We start from the raw sequence: 18,254 nt of genomic DNA on the forward strand, positions 1-18,254 counted from the left end.
GTGGATATCCACAAGTAGCTTTCGGAGTTCATTAAAGTAATCTTCTCCGGCAACATCCTCATCAGGTTTAAAACCAAACTTTAAATGTTATGATATTCGCAGTTTCCGACCAAACACTTCATTTGGTGATGTCTGCCCAGTAGTTTCGTAGATTGACGATCGATATTCGATAAGAATGGTAGACGATCCCAATCTTGGACTTGTTAATAGTCCTGTTCATTCGTTTCGTTATTCCATTGAATTGATGATGCAGAAGTGTACTCCGGGTTTTGTGGATTCCCAATATCTTACATATGTCCTGGTATACAGCGGATACGAAATTTCAGCACTGGTCATAATGAGGCTTCATTGGTAATCAGTTGATTAAGTGTTTGACAAGCTCTATCGTTACTGTGGTGATTGGGAAAGGACCACGCATCCACCCATTGCCAATAATTAGTACGCATGGGGGCACGCTGCCGTTTTTGTGGTCCTTTACTGGGTGCGCAAATAGTGCATTTCCTACCCATATACCACTTTTTATGGTTTAAGAACAAATACTGTTCGTTAGCCACTGTTATCGGAATTTTGCAGTAACAAAGTAACAACAGCCTAGCTTGTCTATTGCGAACATGTATAACACCCAGAACAGGCTTAGTTATGCTATCATTAAATTCTCTGGAACATTTTCCATAATTCTCGAGAACTCTGGAACTTCTATTATTAACCGGTAAATGTGTGTCACTCGGCCCTTACAAAAATCTAACGCTTGATATACTTTAGTAGTAATGAATGCTCACTAGATGGCGATACACTCCCCTTATTTTGTTGAAATATATTCAAACCACCCATGACGCACTGATGAGTATTAAGGTGGTAATTTCGATAAATTCCTGACCAAGGAATTGAACGTTCTTTTTCTCTTGTATAGAATAATTTAATTGATTTGATAGGGAATACACCGATCCGACGGGACTTGAACCTTAACGAAACTCTTCTACAAGAGTAGGTGGATCGGCTTGCGAGTTTTGATGATTTAGGGAGCTAGACCATAGGTTCAATCATAATGGGGAGGTTCCTGAAGAGAAACCAAATTAAAACAAGTCCCTGAAATAGGGCAGCAGCTCTTTCAGTACTCAGAGTGGTAGAGATTACGAGGATCGGTATGGCACTATGATGCACAATACTGCGATGTGGAAGGTAATGAGAAACCACCACATTATGCTCCCCAGTGAAACATTCAACTACTGAAATTAAATGATGGCGTCCTCTGGGGTAAAGCACTCCGGACGTAAACTAGTCCCCCATTCTGATGTCCGGGCAAGGACTATCTCGGGGGATATTATACACCCACAGACACACGCGCGCACACACACACACACACACATGTATAAATATTAAAATAAAAGAAGTATCTAATCCAATAGGTTGATAGGTATTATTAGCTTAGATAGGTACTCAAATTCGCCTGTGTTCATAAATTCACCATATTGTTTAGGTAAAGAGCGTCAGAAAAGTCTCATTCGCTTTTTATCACTAGGGCGCCAAGGCTCCTTTCTCGTGGTGGAACTGACCGAATTTTTAACTATTTTAAGTAAACTAAATTTTCTTCTCCAATAGCTATTTTATATTTAGCAGCTAGGTATAGCCTGTTCAGAATTTGTTGATGTAAAATTCTTAGAAACGTGACAGGTCAGTTGTCGAAACCCAAGGGTCTGTCCTGGCTTTCGCATATGTACAGTGGCGTACATTTAAATCTTCGTAGTGACTGAAAGTTCGTTGAGCACTGGATGAAACATACATACAGTTCTAATTAATAGAAACCTAATTGTAATTATTGTAAACGGTATGTAATATATCAATAATAAATAATAAGAATAAGAACAGTGTTTTCTTAACAGTTATTAAGCACAGAGGTCTGGATACAAGAATCGAAAAAATTAACAAAGTATTTTTTAATACACATGTGGGTTGTATTTATTTACTTGTTCAAATGTTCAATTACTACGTAAACTTAAATGTACGACACTGCTTACATGCGACAGCCGGGGCAGACCCTTGTGTTTCGAAAATTGACCTGTCTCGTTTCTGAGAATTTCACATCAACAAATTTTGAACAGGTTATACCTTCATGATATTTTGCATAAAAGAGCAATCGGATTTGTGGCATATACCTATCTAATAATATCTCAAACTGCGTGGTTATTTTAATACAGCAGAATAAATTTTTCAATATTTTTTAGTTGTAACATTCTTTTTATCTAGAGAATTATGAAAATGTCATTTTAAGTTTATCTTGTAAAAAGGTTCTTACTGTATCTAAAACACTTTCAAAATGATTTTTTATAAAACATATTTATATCAAAGTTCACTGCATTGAATCCACAATTTTTGGCGAACGTCTCCATTTTCGCTGATATCTTCGGAAATCTTGTTCTAGCAAAATTTTGGCACTTTCTATTAAGTTGAGAATTTCATCTTCCCTTTGCCTTATTAAAATGAGTGTTTACCTAGGTCCATAAATAATGTATATTGCGTCTATTATGTTCAAGTCCTGTAGGTTTTACAAAAAGATCTTGATATTTTTGCGTACTAAAACAGTCTTTAAATATTTACACTGTACAGATCTACGAATTATCCCCTCAAGTCGCTAGTGACGCAATAAAATGCTTCTATAAACGCCTCACTATGGGGTACTTAGCTCAAAATATTGACCAAGAGAACGATTTCTTGATGATGTTATAAGGGTAATCTTCGCTACCTGTGAGAGTTCAGTGAACACCGAATTAAGGTCCCTATGTCCTATTGTAATCTTATTACAACCCATGCACGAATGCTCTTCGAGTTTTTCAAGCAGATTTACTTACATGCTTTTTATACAAAAATATGAAAACAGTCTATTTTTAACGTATTTACTAATTAATAACACAAATTGAACAAGCCAACTAATGAAGCTGATATGGGGGGGGGGGCATCCTCCGCAATCCCCTCTTCCTTGGCTAGGGGTCTGTTTAGTATACTAAACAGCATTATTACAGATTTTTTTTGGTCGAGTATTAAAAGGTTATTTTTTATTTTTAAATAATAAACACAAATTAATAATCGTATTTTAAATATTAAGAAACAAAAAAAATTAGAAATTTACACCTGAAAGTACTCAAAATACTGACAACAAAATAACATAACGAACATTCTCGCACGCTTACGCAACCACGCACGCACGCCCGCCCGCCCAAAAATTGTAGGGTAAGGTTCCAGAATTAATCAAGAACATATTCTGTGATGGCATAACGTTTTAACATCTAACGCATTGTAGTCGACTGAAGACATGTGTTTTAAATGTGTTAAAATCAGATGTCCAACACTTTCATTATACCTACTTACCTTCTTTATTTTATAACTGATTGTCATCTTTTTTTAATAGTACGTTGACAATAAGAAAACATTAAAATTATTCTTTTCAGAATAAAAACTAACTCTTCATGTTTATTATCATAAAAATATTTGTACAATAAAATGTATGCTCTTCAACTGTATTTATATATGTACAATTTGAAAAATATATTAAACGATTGTTACTTTCAAAAATAAACAACGTACAATTGGTACATACAAACAAAGTTTTGTTTCATTTTTCTGTTTTTAATATGCGATACAAACACGCATCCAAATAAAAAGAAAAAGAATTCTGATACCGAAACCTACATACTACAAAATATATTGCCATATACAATGTGTAAAAGGCTTTTCGTATATTTATTCCTCCGATCGATACGTAAACAATTATAGTACTTCTTAACTGTTGGTTATAAAGGCAAAGTCCCGGTTAGTCTTCACGTGGACTGACTCGTGGATGCAGCTGAAAAAAGAAATAACATAAAATCATCAATCAATTTTATTGAAAATTTCTTATATTAATCAATATTAAAATATTATTGTGCATGCAGCTGAAAAAAGAAAGTATTGTAATCGATAATGCTTATTAAAATTTCTTTTAGTTGAATTGTATTATTTGTAAATATGAATTTATTTAAGAAACGTACTCCAAGGAGATTTCTTGGTACATATCCTTCCTTATCGTCCAATCGACACCACCACCATTCTCTTTCATATTCATCCCCTTTTCTTATCACTGTAAGTTGTTGTCCAGCTGTAAAACTTAGTTCGTCCGGTTGCTGCGCTGTATAGTCGAAAACTGCGTACACACTACCCCCAGACAAAATCCCCAATTTCTCTTGCACACCTAGAACAAAAACGTCATTTTTGAAAATTAGTCTTAATGCAAATAATTGATTCTGATGTGGTAGTCTCTTGTTTTAGGAATGTTGGTATCTATTAATTACTCATGTCTAAAGAAGCCAAGATTTGGTGATGTGTATATATGTTACATTTTATATATATATACGCTTAATAACCGACTCTGTTTATATTTTACAATCGATTATTTACTTACTGTATAAATACTCAGAACATCCATCGAATCCTTCTTCATCTTCCTCACACTTTTCTGCAGCCGTCTCGTGGTCGCTGAGGGTGGTAGCAAAAATGCAAGCTCCATGCTCAACAAGAAACTTGACCATTGCCACGTTATTGCAACTGGCAGCGCAATGTAATGGTGTCCAACCATCACTATCTTGTGCGTTGACATCACAGCCAAATTCGACAAGAAACTTGACGATTTCGAAATGTCCAGCACAAATCGCGTTATGTAATGCCGTGATTCCCTCATCGTTTGCGGCACTTGGATTTGGTACTTGGGAAGCAGTTTTTTTAACCAGTTCGAGTTCTCCTTCTAAACTGGCGTCAAGTAAAAGGGCCAAGGGGTCAAAACTAACCCTTCTCGACAAATTTACTTTGCCTGTTTGTTTCAAGTTGCCCTTTTTACATCGCCTAATGACCTCGGTTGATTTTAATTCATCCTTGTTATTGTTAGAACTGTCGTTTTCTTTATATGTTGTCATTTCTTCACTACCCTGTTTATCTTCCTCTTGAGTTGAATGTTTAATTAGTTCTATTGATTTGTTATCGTGATTAGTCGTTTCAGGAGAATGATATTGCGGAGGTAACTCCATCCTCCGATTGTTCACTAGGTACCCGTTTGTTTTTGCTGTCATATTCATACTCCTCAATTTTGGTTGTTCGCTGAGGGGCTGCTTTTTTATTTGCAGCGGTTTTGCTTTAATTATGGGCAAGTTTTCGCTCGCTTGATATTGAGTTTGTTGTTGGTTTTCGTGAGGAGGCAAAGGAACTTTCTGGTTCAAACTTTTTGATGATTGTGTTGTTGGCGGTGGGGGTGGTCGATGACTCAATTCTATATTTTGTACTTCGGGAGGTTTTTCGATGTTATTGGTTGTAAAATCGCTTTCGTTATGGATTTGCGTTGTTTGTCTAGGGGGTGGTTTTATGGCAGGTTTTGGTGGTAGTGCGGGTTTAATGGATTTATCCAATGAAACCTCAGGTGTTCCCAAGGGAGTGCTGTTGGCTTGGGGCGGCGATAAAACTCCTAATTGTGGCGATTGAATCGTTGTGGTTAAATGGTTTGGAGGAGAGAGAAATTGTTTGCTATTACTAGTAACTGTTTGTGGTTCTACTGGTTGAACTTTCATCGAAGAAGTTTGATAAATATTCGATAGTTTTCCGGCATGATGAACTGAGGTTGGAGCCACACTACTAATTGGTTTCTGGAAAAATAATTTTTATGATGGAATTTTTGATTAGCGTTAAAAAGACTCACCTGATACGAGTGAAGAGTAGGAATGGGCATTGAATAAGAGGCTGTGCTTCCTACAGGAACATTTTTTATAATGTCTGTATTTGAGACACAATTATTACCATTTGACGACTGGTATTCGTGCTTCTTATTAATTAAGTCGTTTTGACTCAGGGGGGTCGCAATGTTTTTGTTGACGACATTCAAAGGTGCACTATGCACGGTCATATGATGACTTTGCAGGTTTATATTCGATGTTGCGCTTGATATGTGCTGCACTGCAGCGTCTGGGACGTCTTTCGCTCCTTCGTTGAAATTGTTATTGTCCATGTTGTTGGTCGTACGGTTTGCTACAAGGCTAACAGTGAACTTGGTGTTGTAGGGAAGCGTTTGGTATTTTGGATCCGACTTTGATACGCTAAATTCCTTTAACGTATCCACCCCGTCTTCTGTCGTCTTTAAAGCTGCACCTTTATTATTAGAGTCTTGTTGTTGGTTAATGTGCTCCGACTTGTGGTTGTTCGTCTGCTGCTGCTGGTCAGCTCCATTTATTTGATTATGTTGATAAACTGGGTGATATGTTTGTTGGTTCTAAAATTAAAGGCATGGATTTTATTTTGACTCATTTATTGACAGCAAAATGTGGAGGGAATGTAAAGCTTACGTCTTGAATACCACAGTGGATATTTCTAAGGTAGTTGTTGGATATTGGAAGGGGAACGTGATTGTAGGGTTCAACGGCTGCGATGTTGTTTTTAGATAAACCATTCGGGGGTTGTTGGTTAGGTGGCTGAGACTTCTTGTTGTAACACTGGTTTGTTTGGTCCACATTTCCTGTAAGTCTAAAGGAAAAAAAGTGGTTTTGAAATTAGATAAGGATGTAAATTGAATTTTAGCATTAAATCAATAAAGGAAATGAATAAACAAGGACCGGTTATCTTCATACCTTGCAAATTGATGATAAGCTGCTTTGTTTGAGGCGGCACTGATTTGATTCGCCAACTGTTGATTCAAAAGCCGCTTACGATGCAGTCTTTCTTGAAGTTCGGAAATCCTTTTGTCGATGTTGCTCATTTCCTCTTGACGCGCGGCCAGTGCCTCCCTTTGCTGGTTCAACCTCTGATTTTGCTGCTCATTCAGTTTATTACGATACTAGAATCAAACAGAAACTACTAAACGGCCAAGTTCAAAGGGAACCAATCACGAACGGTTGCTAGTGATGTGACTTAATGAAAATCGAAATTAACTCTTTGAAATGGTCATCTAAACTATCATGTTGTAAAAACCATTGGTTATTTAGAATCTCCAGTTATTAGAAGGGACCAAAGAATTTTAATTCCGTTAAAAAATTATAAGAGTATAAATAATAACGTTTAGATTTCTATCTTTATCCTAGTATTTTAAACAAAAGCAACTTCTACCTTCTACTTATTTTATTAATTATGATAAACAACCCAAATAATTTGGAGATTCGAACGGTTGGGAAATTACACAGTTATTATTATAATTATTATTTCTAGAAGGTTAAATCTGCTATCTGAAAAGTATGATAAAAGCGTATGCCCTAAGGAGGAGATTTATTTCTTGAAACTTTTATTCTGCATCTTTGTTAAAAATGAGATAAAAAGTTTGAGAATATTAAGGTTCTAAGATTTAATTTCGGGGTCTGTGGCAATGCAGTAAATATATATATGTTTTAGGCAATATTTAAAAATGATTTATTATTATTATGAATTTAACATTCAAGGGAAAATTTTCTGTTTTAATCGGAGACCTTCTTTTACTTCCAAGTTAATGTAGGTAGTAATTCACCGTGCTGGAGTACTGAGATATAAAAAGCAATAAAACTATCTCACCAGAACATCTATTTTCTTCCTTAAATTGAGTTACTGGATTCATATTTGTTTGTTTGCAAAATGTAAGTACGAAATTGGATAACAAATATTATACAATGGGAAAAAGAAATAAAAAAGATGTTACCCAGTTTCTTCACTCACCATAAGCTCTCTTCTTAACTTATCCAATTCTAGAGCGGCTGCCGGTGGGGTGTCATCCTGATTCCTCCCCCGTCGTAGTTCCTCTAATTGCCGCGTCAATTCTTCTACTTTAGCCACAGCCAACGAAAGTTCCTTTTCTTTCTCATTGAATAAGGCTCTTATTGATTCAAGGTCACTTGCTGTAAGAAAAGCCATTGTAAAGAAAAAGAAGCAATTTCATATTTGCACATTTTATTTCAATAAAAGTGCAAAACCAAAAACTGTGAATTTTTTATATCAATAAAATATTTTACAGTCAGAAACTTCAATCTAAGTTTTTTATCAATATTTGTTTCCGTTGTTCGATTTGGATGGTGCCTACTGATGAGCAAGTGTAGGTACAATTTCGACTTTCTCATTGAGAGTAATACCTACTTGAATTTCAAGGCAATCATTTTGTATCTTCATTACAAATGATAGGAAAATTTTATGCACCTACTGCCTATTTATTGGTACCTAAATACCCGTGGCATGTAACATTATATTATTCGTTGCCATGTTAATCGAATACAAACATAGCATTTATCGATTTAAATATCTTTTTGATTATAAACATCAAACATTTAGAAATTCATACTTTCAAGGGATCGGTAATGTAATACCTCATTATTGCATACACTATTTAAACTATCTATGGTACAATTATGATGAAACGTTGTTAGTTGGTATATATACAGGGTGTAACAGTAATAAGGTAATGATTGCAGGAAGTGATAAAAAACAAGAAAATTACGTAAAGTTAGGATGTCCGAAAGTTCACCGTTTTCGAGAAAAGCGCATTTGAAAGTACAGGCCATGTTATTCCGGCGCTGGGAAATCACGCAGAGAAATACGACGACGCTCAATTCAGCTGGTAATTAGCAGTATCAGTGTTTTATTTATCTCTCATTTCACGTATTGTTTGCTATGTGTTAAATTAGATTAAGGATGTTTGGGAGGTACAACTGGAGACAATAGTACATAAAATTAGAAATGCGTGATTAATTAGGTTTTGCAGCATATTATGAGGTAAATAAATACTATCTATACTAAAAGAAAGTATACGGTTTGAAAGAAAATTTGGAATTTAACCGAAAACTTTGAATGAAATAAGAAATAACGAATAATATGGAAAATTTTTAACTGACTTTTGGCAGTGAATATGCCTTGATTTCAACTTCGAAACAAAAAAATATTTAGTTTCAATGTCTATTAATAATGAGCGTCAATTTCAGACAATTATAAATATTATCATATTATCAAGTAAAAACGAGATTTTCAGCTAATTTTTCATTTTTTCCTCGATAACCATTTAGTGAATTTGAATAACCTTACGCTAAAGTGATTCTCCAGAGTTCAAGTTACTTATTATAAAAGTTTGAAATTTCTGGTAGCTTTTTTTCTGTTAATAAAAATAAATTTAATCTGTTCGGTTAACGAAGCTCCATAAAATGACGTGTAAAATTACAATTTTTTAAAATTTCAATAACGTTTTAACGGTTTAGTGAATCGATTTGTAATTTTTACAGGAGTTTTAGAATTGAATGAGGAACGTTCTTCCAAATTTTTATTTATCTTGTAGCATTTTGACATACCTCCAAAACATCCTTAAGTGTGATTCAAGATGTTTGTTACAACCAGCCTGTACTAGTTATTTTTTGTAACCTTATATGTTTTTAATTAATCGATGTCATTGGCAGTAACTTGTAAGTCACTGTCAATGCAACGATCGATAGTCATCGACATCCCTCAGCGAATACTTCCTAACCGTCTTATACGTCCCCATATTACATGAAAGGAGTAATGAACACCCTCTATATTTGAGGACCTTGTCATGACAAGCAAAATAGCACGGAATGTTGGGTGACTGTAGCAAATTTTAAAGGAGGAGTTGCTGCATCTTTATTGCAGCAAGTGGCTTTACAAAAATGACAAATATCAAAATTATTCATTTACCTTCTAATGTTTACGTAATCTAATTTTTTTCTTTCCTATGTGTTCTTAATGCATGTTGAGGTGTAATTTGAATAGTGCTGCATACTATTAGCGATGAGCAAAGACACTTATTTAATTATTTGTATGGCATCAAACCGTTCGACAACCGGCACTGTTTACATTCTCCGATGAAGTAGTTGTTGAATTTCAATCGCAATTTTTTTATTATCGTTAACAACGATGCTACATTCACCATGCGATTTCTTACTGCACTTATTTCACTTAAACCGTGTATATTTTTGATAAATAAAAGCAAAAGTTTCAACTAGATGATTTATTAAAAATACGCTACAATTTCTTCGACTGAAGGACATTTGCGAAGATTTAGGACTTTTCACTTTTAAATTTTTATTGAATTACAAAATACGTTTGGTTAAACATTGGCTTTTTAGGCAAAATTATTAGGTACAGGTACCAGTTTCTTCAAAAGACAGAAAACGAGAGGTGTTTGGCTTTTGAAGTTAATTTCTAACTCATCACCGTAATGCACGTTCATATAAATGAATACGGGTGCGAAACATGGACAGTGGGCGCGGCGGAAAAGAAAAGGTTAGAAGCGTTCGAAATGTGGTGTTATAGGCGGATGATGAGGATAACGTGGGTAGAAAAGGTTACAAATGAAGAGGTATTGGAAAGAATAGGAGAACAGAGGACTCTATGGAAGTCAATAAAAAATAGGCGAGATAGGTTGGTAGGACACCTTCTCAGGCATGAAGGTCTAGTCAGAGACATATTAGAGGCAGAAACAGGAGTTAGGAGGGGTAGAGGTAGACCTAGATTAGATTACTGTTCGCAAATAGTTAAGGATGTGGGCTGTTCTAGTTTTAGGGAAATGCGAAGTTTAGCTCAGGATAGGATAGAGTGGAGGTACGTGTCCAACCAGTCTTAGGATTGACGACCTTATGATGATGATGTCCATATTTCTTATAGAAAGTAATATTCAAAATCAGAATATTCTGGTCTTCCAACTTCAGTTTTTTTATTAGAAAATAGTATTTACCTACTTGTATCTGTGATACGTTCATTTTACTGCCCATGAATTCATCAAAAAACGTTTGATTAAACTTAAAAGAGTATTTTACATCACAAATTCTAGTTTTTGATTTTTTTAACTTTACAACATAGAAAGTGAAAAAGCATGTTTTATGTAGGCACGTCGTAAAGTATAATTCACAGCAGACAGTATACTAAAGTCCGCCGTACAACAAAAGGACGTTTGCGCTGGTTGAGTTAATTATTCAGTACACTTAATTACATTTTTCTAAAAGGTCCTTGAAGATTGTAAAGACTGCTGTTAGTAGTAATTTTCCGCTATTTTACTTTGAAGCAGGTGGTCGAAAATTGCTTGCACGCCAGCTTTGCAGCACAGGATTCATAAAATATTCTCGCTCTGAAAAATCCCATTTCCTACTTCCTGACAACATAATGAAGTGGGTCAGTGTTCTTATATTCATTTTAAAAGTTTAATATATATTTTATGTATTGTACTGCATATGCAGCTATTATCAAACAATTTGTTGACATGATGAGCTTTCCTCATTTTCACGTTAAAAAGTTAACTCAAATCTTCTATAAAATATAAAGGGAAGAGGTCAGAGTTGAAAACCGGTGGCATATTGTCGCCATATTAGAATGACGTGTCACGTCATGCATTTTTAGAATCTAGAACGCGAATCCCTTTGTTTCTTTTGATGCTTTCGGTAGATGCTTGTTGTTGGAAAAAGCTTCCTGTTTGTACAAGGCGACTCATACGTATGTATTCTTACCACTTCAACCGTGCTACCATCATTTTACGGAACACGTGGCATATTTACAGTTACCAGACGTACCTAATTCTTACAGGATGAGAGAAATGTTTTTATACGCAGACAGAACTCACAATGTAATCGGTATAATTATTTTCTTTGTTGTTTCATTTAAACATTCCGGCACAATGAAACAAAAAAAGACAAAGAAACAGATCACACAATTTATTATCAATCACGTTTAGATACAATGGAAGTTTCAGTTTAATGGTTCCTTAGACAAAATTTATTTCAGGTTTTCACTTTTCGTTAGACACCACATGTACTCAATTTTCAGCAGAGAAAATCTCTCATATATTCTAGACAGTAAATTAATTCGATAATAATCAACGTGAATTAATCCGAAAAACCAAACATAAAATGTCAGAAAATAATTAAAAAATTACAAAATTAGGGAACTTCCATTAATTACATGAGCTCAAAATCGGAGGAGGGATCCAATAAACTCCGAACAAATCTCATTTAAAGAGAGAGATAATAAAAAAAAAAATAGTATCTACTAAGAGTGTCTCATTTTATCCAGGTAAATCTCGCATGAAAGGGACGGGGGTCCCACCACATTTTACGAAATCTTACCAACGGGGTGGAGGCGTTCAATTTAAAAGAAATATGTACTTATGGACATATAAGGCGTTTCTGAAATAAGTAGCAAGCTTGCAGGAGGTGATAGGGTACGGGCACTACAAAACAATAAAAATTAAGGAAATGTTTGGTGGTACGAATGTTTTCGAAAAAAACCGACCCTGCTAGGATTGCGCAGGGAATACAACAATGCAGCGCCGCATTCAGTTAGCTAGTAACGTCCCCGTTGCATTTCTTTCGTATTTTTGAGTCATGCATTGTTTATTTATTAGAATAGATTAAGTGTGATTGATGATGTTTATGTTACAGCAAGCTAGTGTGGTTCTTTGTTCTTTTAACGTTGTAGGTTCGTATACATGTAGCCAATGAAGTCATTGACAGTAGGTCAGTGTGCCACTATCATAGGTCAGTGCAGAAAAGTATTATTGCGCTGACCAATATGTGATACTACAAACGAACAGTTTCTTAGACGCTGGATTGGACGCAGGGGCGCAACAACGTTACACTTTGACTGGGTGTTCCCATCGTAATACTATAAATGACTTAAAAAAAAGGTTACAATGTATTGAATTTCTAATACTTGAAAAAATCGAGTTCGGCTGCTCATTTACGAGCTTAAACTATTTGAACCGAACTTTCAAGTTGGGTTATTATCTGAATCGACTGGAATTGGCTGAGTGCTCAACCCAATCGAGGAGGTGTCTAGGCACCCGTGAACCCCCCTTGTTGCGTCCCTGATGGAGCGTACAAGTCCTGTATCCTGGCTGCCCGTAATCTGGTTCTAAATCCGCTTGCCTGCATTGTATGAGGTTGTATGAAACAGCGCGTGTGTCAAACGATAGTGCAGAACGCTAATAATTTGCACGACCGTGTAATGACATCTGTATAAAAAATAAACAAAATGCCGGACGTTTTTGGGAGACTCAGAAATAATTTTTTGTTTGACGCCTCTCAGCCTGTCTTTAACACTATGACCTTATGCTGTTCTAATTAATTTGGTTAATGGGGTCATCACGTCGTCGATTTGTGTGGATAAGTAAATACCTTGGTAAGACCCTTGTCTAACAAACTTACATAATGTTTCAGTTAATAGCAGGTATCAGTAGGTGGTTGCGTACTTCTATCATTACATATTTTCCATCACTAGGTATTTCATCAACCTATAAGGATGCCCTTCGGTTAGATCGATGATTAATAAAGACTGCCTATGAAGTGCTCATGGGATCTATCTTACTAAATAGAGCACGTCATAATAAAAATTATCAAAACCGCGGCCCACGTCTTGTAGTTTCTACAAATTCATTATCATAAGGTCGTCAGTCCTAAGACTGGTTGGACACGCATCTTCACCCTTTCCTATCCTGAGCTAATTGTCGCATTTCCCTAAAACTAGAACAACCCACATCCTTAAATATTTGCGAACAGTAATCTAATCTAGGTCTACCTCTACCCCTCCTAACTTCCGTTTCTGCCTTTAATGTGTCTCTGACTAGACCTTCATGCCTGAGGTGTTCTACTAACCTATTTCTTANTTTCGCATTTCCCTAAAACTAGAACAACCCACATCCTTAAATATTTGCGAACAGTAATCTAATCTAGGTCTACCTCTACCCCTCCTAACTTCCGTTTCTGCCTTTAATGTGTCTCTGACTAGACCTTCATGCCTGAGGTGTTCTACTAACCTATTTCTTATTGACTTCAATAGAGTCCTCTGTTCTTTACTCTTTCTAAATACATCTTCATTTCTAACCTTCTCTATCCACGGTATCCTCATCATTCGCCTGTAACAATACATTTCGAACGTTTCTAACCTTTTCTTTTCCACTGCGCCCACTGTCCATGTTTCACACCAGTACAGCGCCGTGCTCCAAACATACACCTTTAACAATCTTTTTCGAAATTTTTAAATTAACTGTTCGCGAACATAGAAGTGACTTCTTCTTATTGAAGGCGACTCAACCCTGCGCTATCCTCTGCTTTAATTCCTACTACTGCTTCCTTCCTGAGTTATCTGACTTCCTAGATACCTAAAATCGGCCACTTTTTCTAATTTTTCGTCTCCTATCCTTATATTCGCTCTTTGCCTACTTTTTCTTCCCTTGTACACCAGTATTTGTGTTTTACTTTTATTTATTTTCATACAGTAATGTTTTGTTAATACCGAATCCATTTTATTTAAAGCTATCTCTAACTCCTCCTTGCTAGATGCTAATACTGGTCTATCATCTGTAAATCTAAGCATACCAATCTTTTGTCCCTGTATATCTATCCCTACAGTTGTATTGTCTTTAATGATGTTGATCGCGTCTTCGATGTATAGATTAAAACGCAGCGGTGACAGTATGCACTCCCTCTTTGATATTTACTTCTCTACGTTGCAGCCCCAGCTCTGTAACTGCCTGTTACTCTTTATACTGTTCTTACAAATTATTACAGATGTTCTCAATTCCCTTGTCTAGAAACTACATGAAAGCTAATTTATAATTGAGTCACTAAGACAAAAGAAAAGTTCCGGAAAAGTTCAAATGCCTCATAAGGGATAGTATAAAGTATAAATACAATTTCATTTCGTTCGACACGTAGGTTTGTACGTAGATATCAAGGATTTGTACGCCTAAAGAAAAGATGTACATTGTAACCGCATTTAATTCACTTCGTGTGTGACAAAAGAGTAATGAATAGATATGGTCGAAAACGAGGCCAGAGGGATCGAAAAACACTTCAAATGGATAACGGAAGGGAGATAAAGTGAAGATGCGCGCTCTAGAAATTTAACTCGTCGACTAAAGTTGGATGGTGTAAGAGACTTTCATTCAAGCCGTGATTGATTTGGCTACAATACGTCAACTGCAGAGCAAAAGCTCATTCGTTTTTACGGCTTAACAATGACGACCTTTAAGGTCCACTACACAACGCCAGCGACTTTTTGCTTCTTGGACAAAAAGAATGTGAGCTATTCATGTCATGAAGTTTAAAAAAAATGAACAGTCTTTTACTCTGTGCCTGCGAGTTATTATCTCTCAGAAAAAAGTTAAATCTAACTTCTGGTCTAAATATTGTGGTTTATTATTGTCAGCTCACAAAAATCTTAGTGTTCCATTATTCAGCTATTAGATCTTATATCAAGTAAAGGATAGCGCAGGGTCGAGTCGCCTTCAATAAAAAGAAGTCACTTCTGTGCTCATGAACGGTTAATTTAGAAATTCGAAAAAGGTTGTTAAAGGTGCATGTCTGGAGTCCGGCACTGTAAAGGTGAGAAACATGGACGGTGGGTGCGGCGAAAAAGAAAAGGTTAGAACCGGTGAATGATGAGGATACCGTGGATAGAGAAGGTTAGAAATGAATAGGTATTAGAAAGAATAGGAAAACAGAGGACTCTTTAAGAAATAGGCGAGATATGTTGTGTTATATTCCACATACTAATTATTAGTTCAATAAGCGTTTCAGAAAATACTACAAACGGCACAGTGAACGCCATCTGTAGCACGATGCTACATTTTAGGATTACGTATTTACGTATTCGAATTATTTTAGTTTAATAAGCGTTTCATATCTCTTTAGGTTATCATCAAATATCCCATATCATTATTATAACCCATATCATTATTTAACAACAAATATCAAGATTTAAACTTAACTAGAAAATGTAATATTTACTTCTTGTATTTTTTGCCGTTGTAAAACGAAGCCAAGTGCACTTGGTGCTATAAAACTAGCATCGTACTTGAANTCAAGATTTAAACTTAACTAGAAAATGTAATATTTACTTCTTGTATTTTTTGCCGTTGTAAAACGAAGCCAAGTGCACTTGGTGCTATAAAACTAGCATCGTACTTGAAACTTTTCTGAGAAGTGTCCTAAATGGCGCTTTCTCTAGCGTCCCTATAAAAGGGAGCAGGTACCAAATTTCGTGGAGTTCCAATTCTAATTCTGTTCTTGCAACATACCAAATTTTCTACGTCTTTTCCAATTTTTTATTTTAAGTTAAGTGTTAAGTGTAAATTAAGTTAAGTGTAAGTAATAAGGAATAAAGTTGTTCTCAAAAAGTGTGTACTGGTTTATTTGCTTGGAAGGGAGCGTGTAAAGCCCAATTTAAGAACGCGACATAGTCGCGGGATACAACAGTTGGTAGGACACCTTCTCAGACATGAAGGTCTAGTCAGAGACATATTAGAGGCAGAAACGGGAGTAAGGAGGGGTGGAGATAGACCTAGATTGGATTACTGTTCCCAAATGGTTAAGGATGTGGGTTGTTCTGGTTTTAGGGAAATGCGAAGATTAGCTAAGGATAGGAAAGAGTGGAGGTGCGTATTCAACCAGTCTTAGGACTGACGACCTTATGATGATAATGAGCTGTTATCCGCCCGCTTCACAGGATGTAAATAAGAAGAAAATGTTGAAACTCCTAAAAACTTGAAATTTGGCATAAATATACCTTCTGCTAGACGGGCATCTGCTGAAGTGGGTTCAATAATCGATTTTTTGTCATTAAGCGACTTGGCTCGGAAAAGAGAGGTGACACAAGGTAGAAGTCATTTACACATTTATTTAGCCCGTATGTACAATTTATATACCTACAGTCAAACTTTCCCAAGTCGAAACTTCTAAACGCAACTAATTATGCTCGAGTTAGGCGAAATTCTGTTGTCCTGTCTAACATTTCAATTTTCGTTCATACGCATGCATATTACTGCTGTTAAGCCCACCGCCAACCCTTACAATGAAGAAAGAGAAACCAAAATTATTAATTCACAATGAAAATATATGTACAAATCTTAATATGGTTATTTATGTTTAAGTGCACAAGTGCCTCTTCGTCCGATGCGATGGTTTGACAACTATTAGTAACATCAAGGCCATCAGAAACGGCAATAAGTAATTCAAAATCGTTGCCGATTACAAACGTAAAAATTCGACCCAATAATTATCGCTACGACTGATTGTTACAAAGAATAATAATGCAGGATACTAACAGTAAAAATTCCAATTAAATTCATAAAGTAAAATCCGCGCTTGAATTTCGATTCAGAGAAATGTAGAAATTCGAGGTTCAAAATTTGGAATAATAATATTCAGGTACTTTGGTTATAAAGATATTTTGTACTGTCACTAACAAAACAACAATTACAGTTGGAGGGTATAACAAGGAAAGCAATTCAAAAATTTTTACCAAACTATAGGGTTGTTCGGAAAGTCATTTCGTTTTTTCCCGACAGAGGATTTAATTGTATTCTTTTGCATCCAACTTCACATTTAAGCCGTACAATTTTTATATGCTTTGAGAGCTCATATAGCAAGGCTTGTGTGTGAAAAATTCCAGTTAATTCTACGTAGTAGTTTTTGGTTGGTGCCCTTTTAAATATGGAGAGCGATAAGCTGCATTTTCGACATATCTTACTGTTTTAAAACAGAAAGGGTAAAAATGCTGTTCAAGCCAGAAAGAAATTGACTGATGTGTATGGAGAAGATGTGTTGACAGTACGCCAGTGCCAGAACTGGTTCGCTAAATTTCGATCCGGCAATTTTGATGTCGAAGATGCACCACGTTCGGGAAGGCCGGTTGAAGCTGATAAAGACACGATAAAGGCATTAGTTGATGTGAACCGGCGAATAACAACACGTGAGATCGGATTGAGGTTAAATTTATCAAATTCAACAGTTTATGACCACTTGAAAGGCCTGGGATTATCCTCGAAGGTCGATGTATGGGTTCCCCATGTTCTCACAGAGAGAAATCTGTGTCGCCGCATTGACGTCTGCAATTCGCTTCTCAAACGTCACGAAAATGATCCGTTTTTGAAGCGCATCATCATTGGGGACGAAAAATGGGTTGTATACAACAACGTCAAACGCAAGAGGTCATGGAGCAAAAAAGATGAACCGGCTCAAACCATTTCCAAAGCCGATATTCACCAAAAAAAGGTGATGCTGTCTGTTTGGTGGGATTTTAAAGGAATCGTTTTTTTTGAGCTTTTACCGGATAACACAACGATTAATTCGGAAGTCTACTGTCATCAGCTGGACAAACTGAATGATGCACTTCAACACAAAAGGTCAGAACTAATCAACAGGAAAGGTGTAGTGTTTCACCAAGACAACGCGAGACCTCACACAAGTTTGGTCACTCGCCAAAAGCTTTAACAGCTTGAATGGGATACAATGCTACAC

The 18,254-nt window shown here is 36.0% G+C and overlaps 1 protein-coding gene across 4 annotated transcripts in view; it reads right to left on the reverse strand.

The window, feature by feature from the left end:
* Positions 1-3,430: 3,430 nt before the first annotated feature.
* Positions 3,431-18,254, reverse strand: part of LOC108733126 (apoptosis-stimulating of p53 protein 2) — a 237,484-nt gene continuing 222,660 nt past the window's right edge. For all 4 annotated transcript variants that reach the window (XM_018464180.1, XM_018464182.1, XM_018464179.1 and 1 more), the window contains 7 exons: positions 7,687-7,865; positions 6,636-6,841; positions 6,354-6,531; positions 5,714-6,280; positions 4,433-5,660; positions 4,023-4,222; positions 3,431-3,838 (listed from right to left, as the gene is read on the reverse strand). In XM_018464180.1, coding sequence (XP_018319682.1) covers positions 3,806-3,838; positions 4,023-4,222; positions 4,433-5,660; positions 5,714-6,280; positions 6,354-6,531; positions 6,636-6,841; positions 7,687-7,865 — 2,591 coding nt within the window. In that variant the 3' untranslated portion in view covers positions 3,431-3,805. The remainder of the gene's footprint in view (positions 3,839-4,022; positions 4,223-4,432; positions 5,661-5,713; positions 6,281-6,353; positions 6,532-6,635; positions 6,842-7,686; positions 7,866-18,254) is intronic.

This window comes from Agrilus planipennis, unplaced genomic scaffold (genome assembly GCF_000699045.2).
Source record: "Agrilus planipennis isolate EAB-ADULT unplaced genomic scaffold, Apla_2.0 scaffold53, whole genome shotgun sequence".
Lineage (NCBI taxonomy): Eukaryota > Metazoa > Arthropoda > Insecta > Coleoptera > Buprestidae > Agrilus > Agrilus planipennis.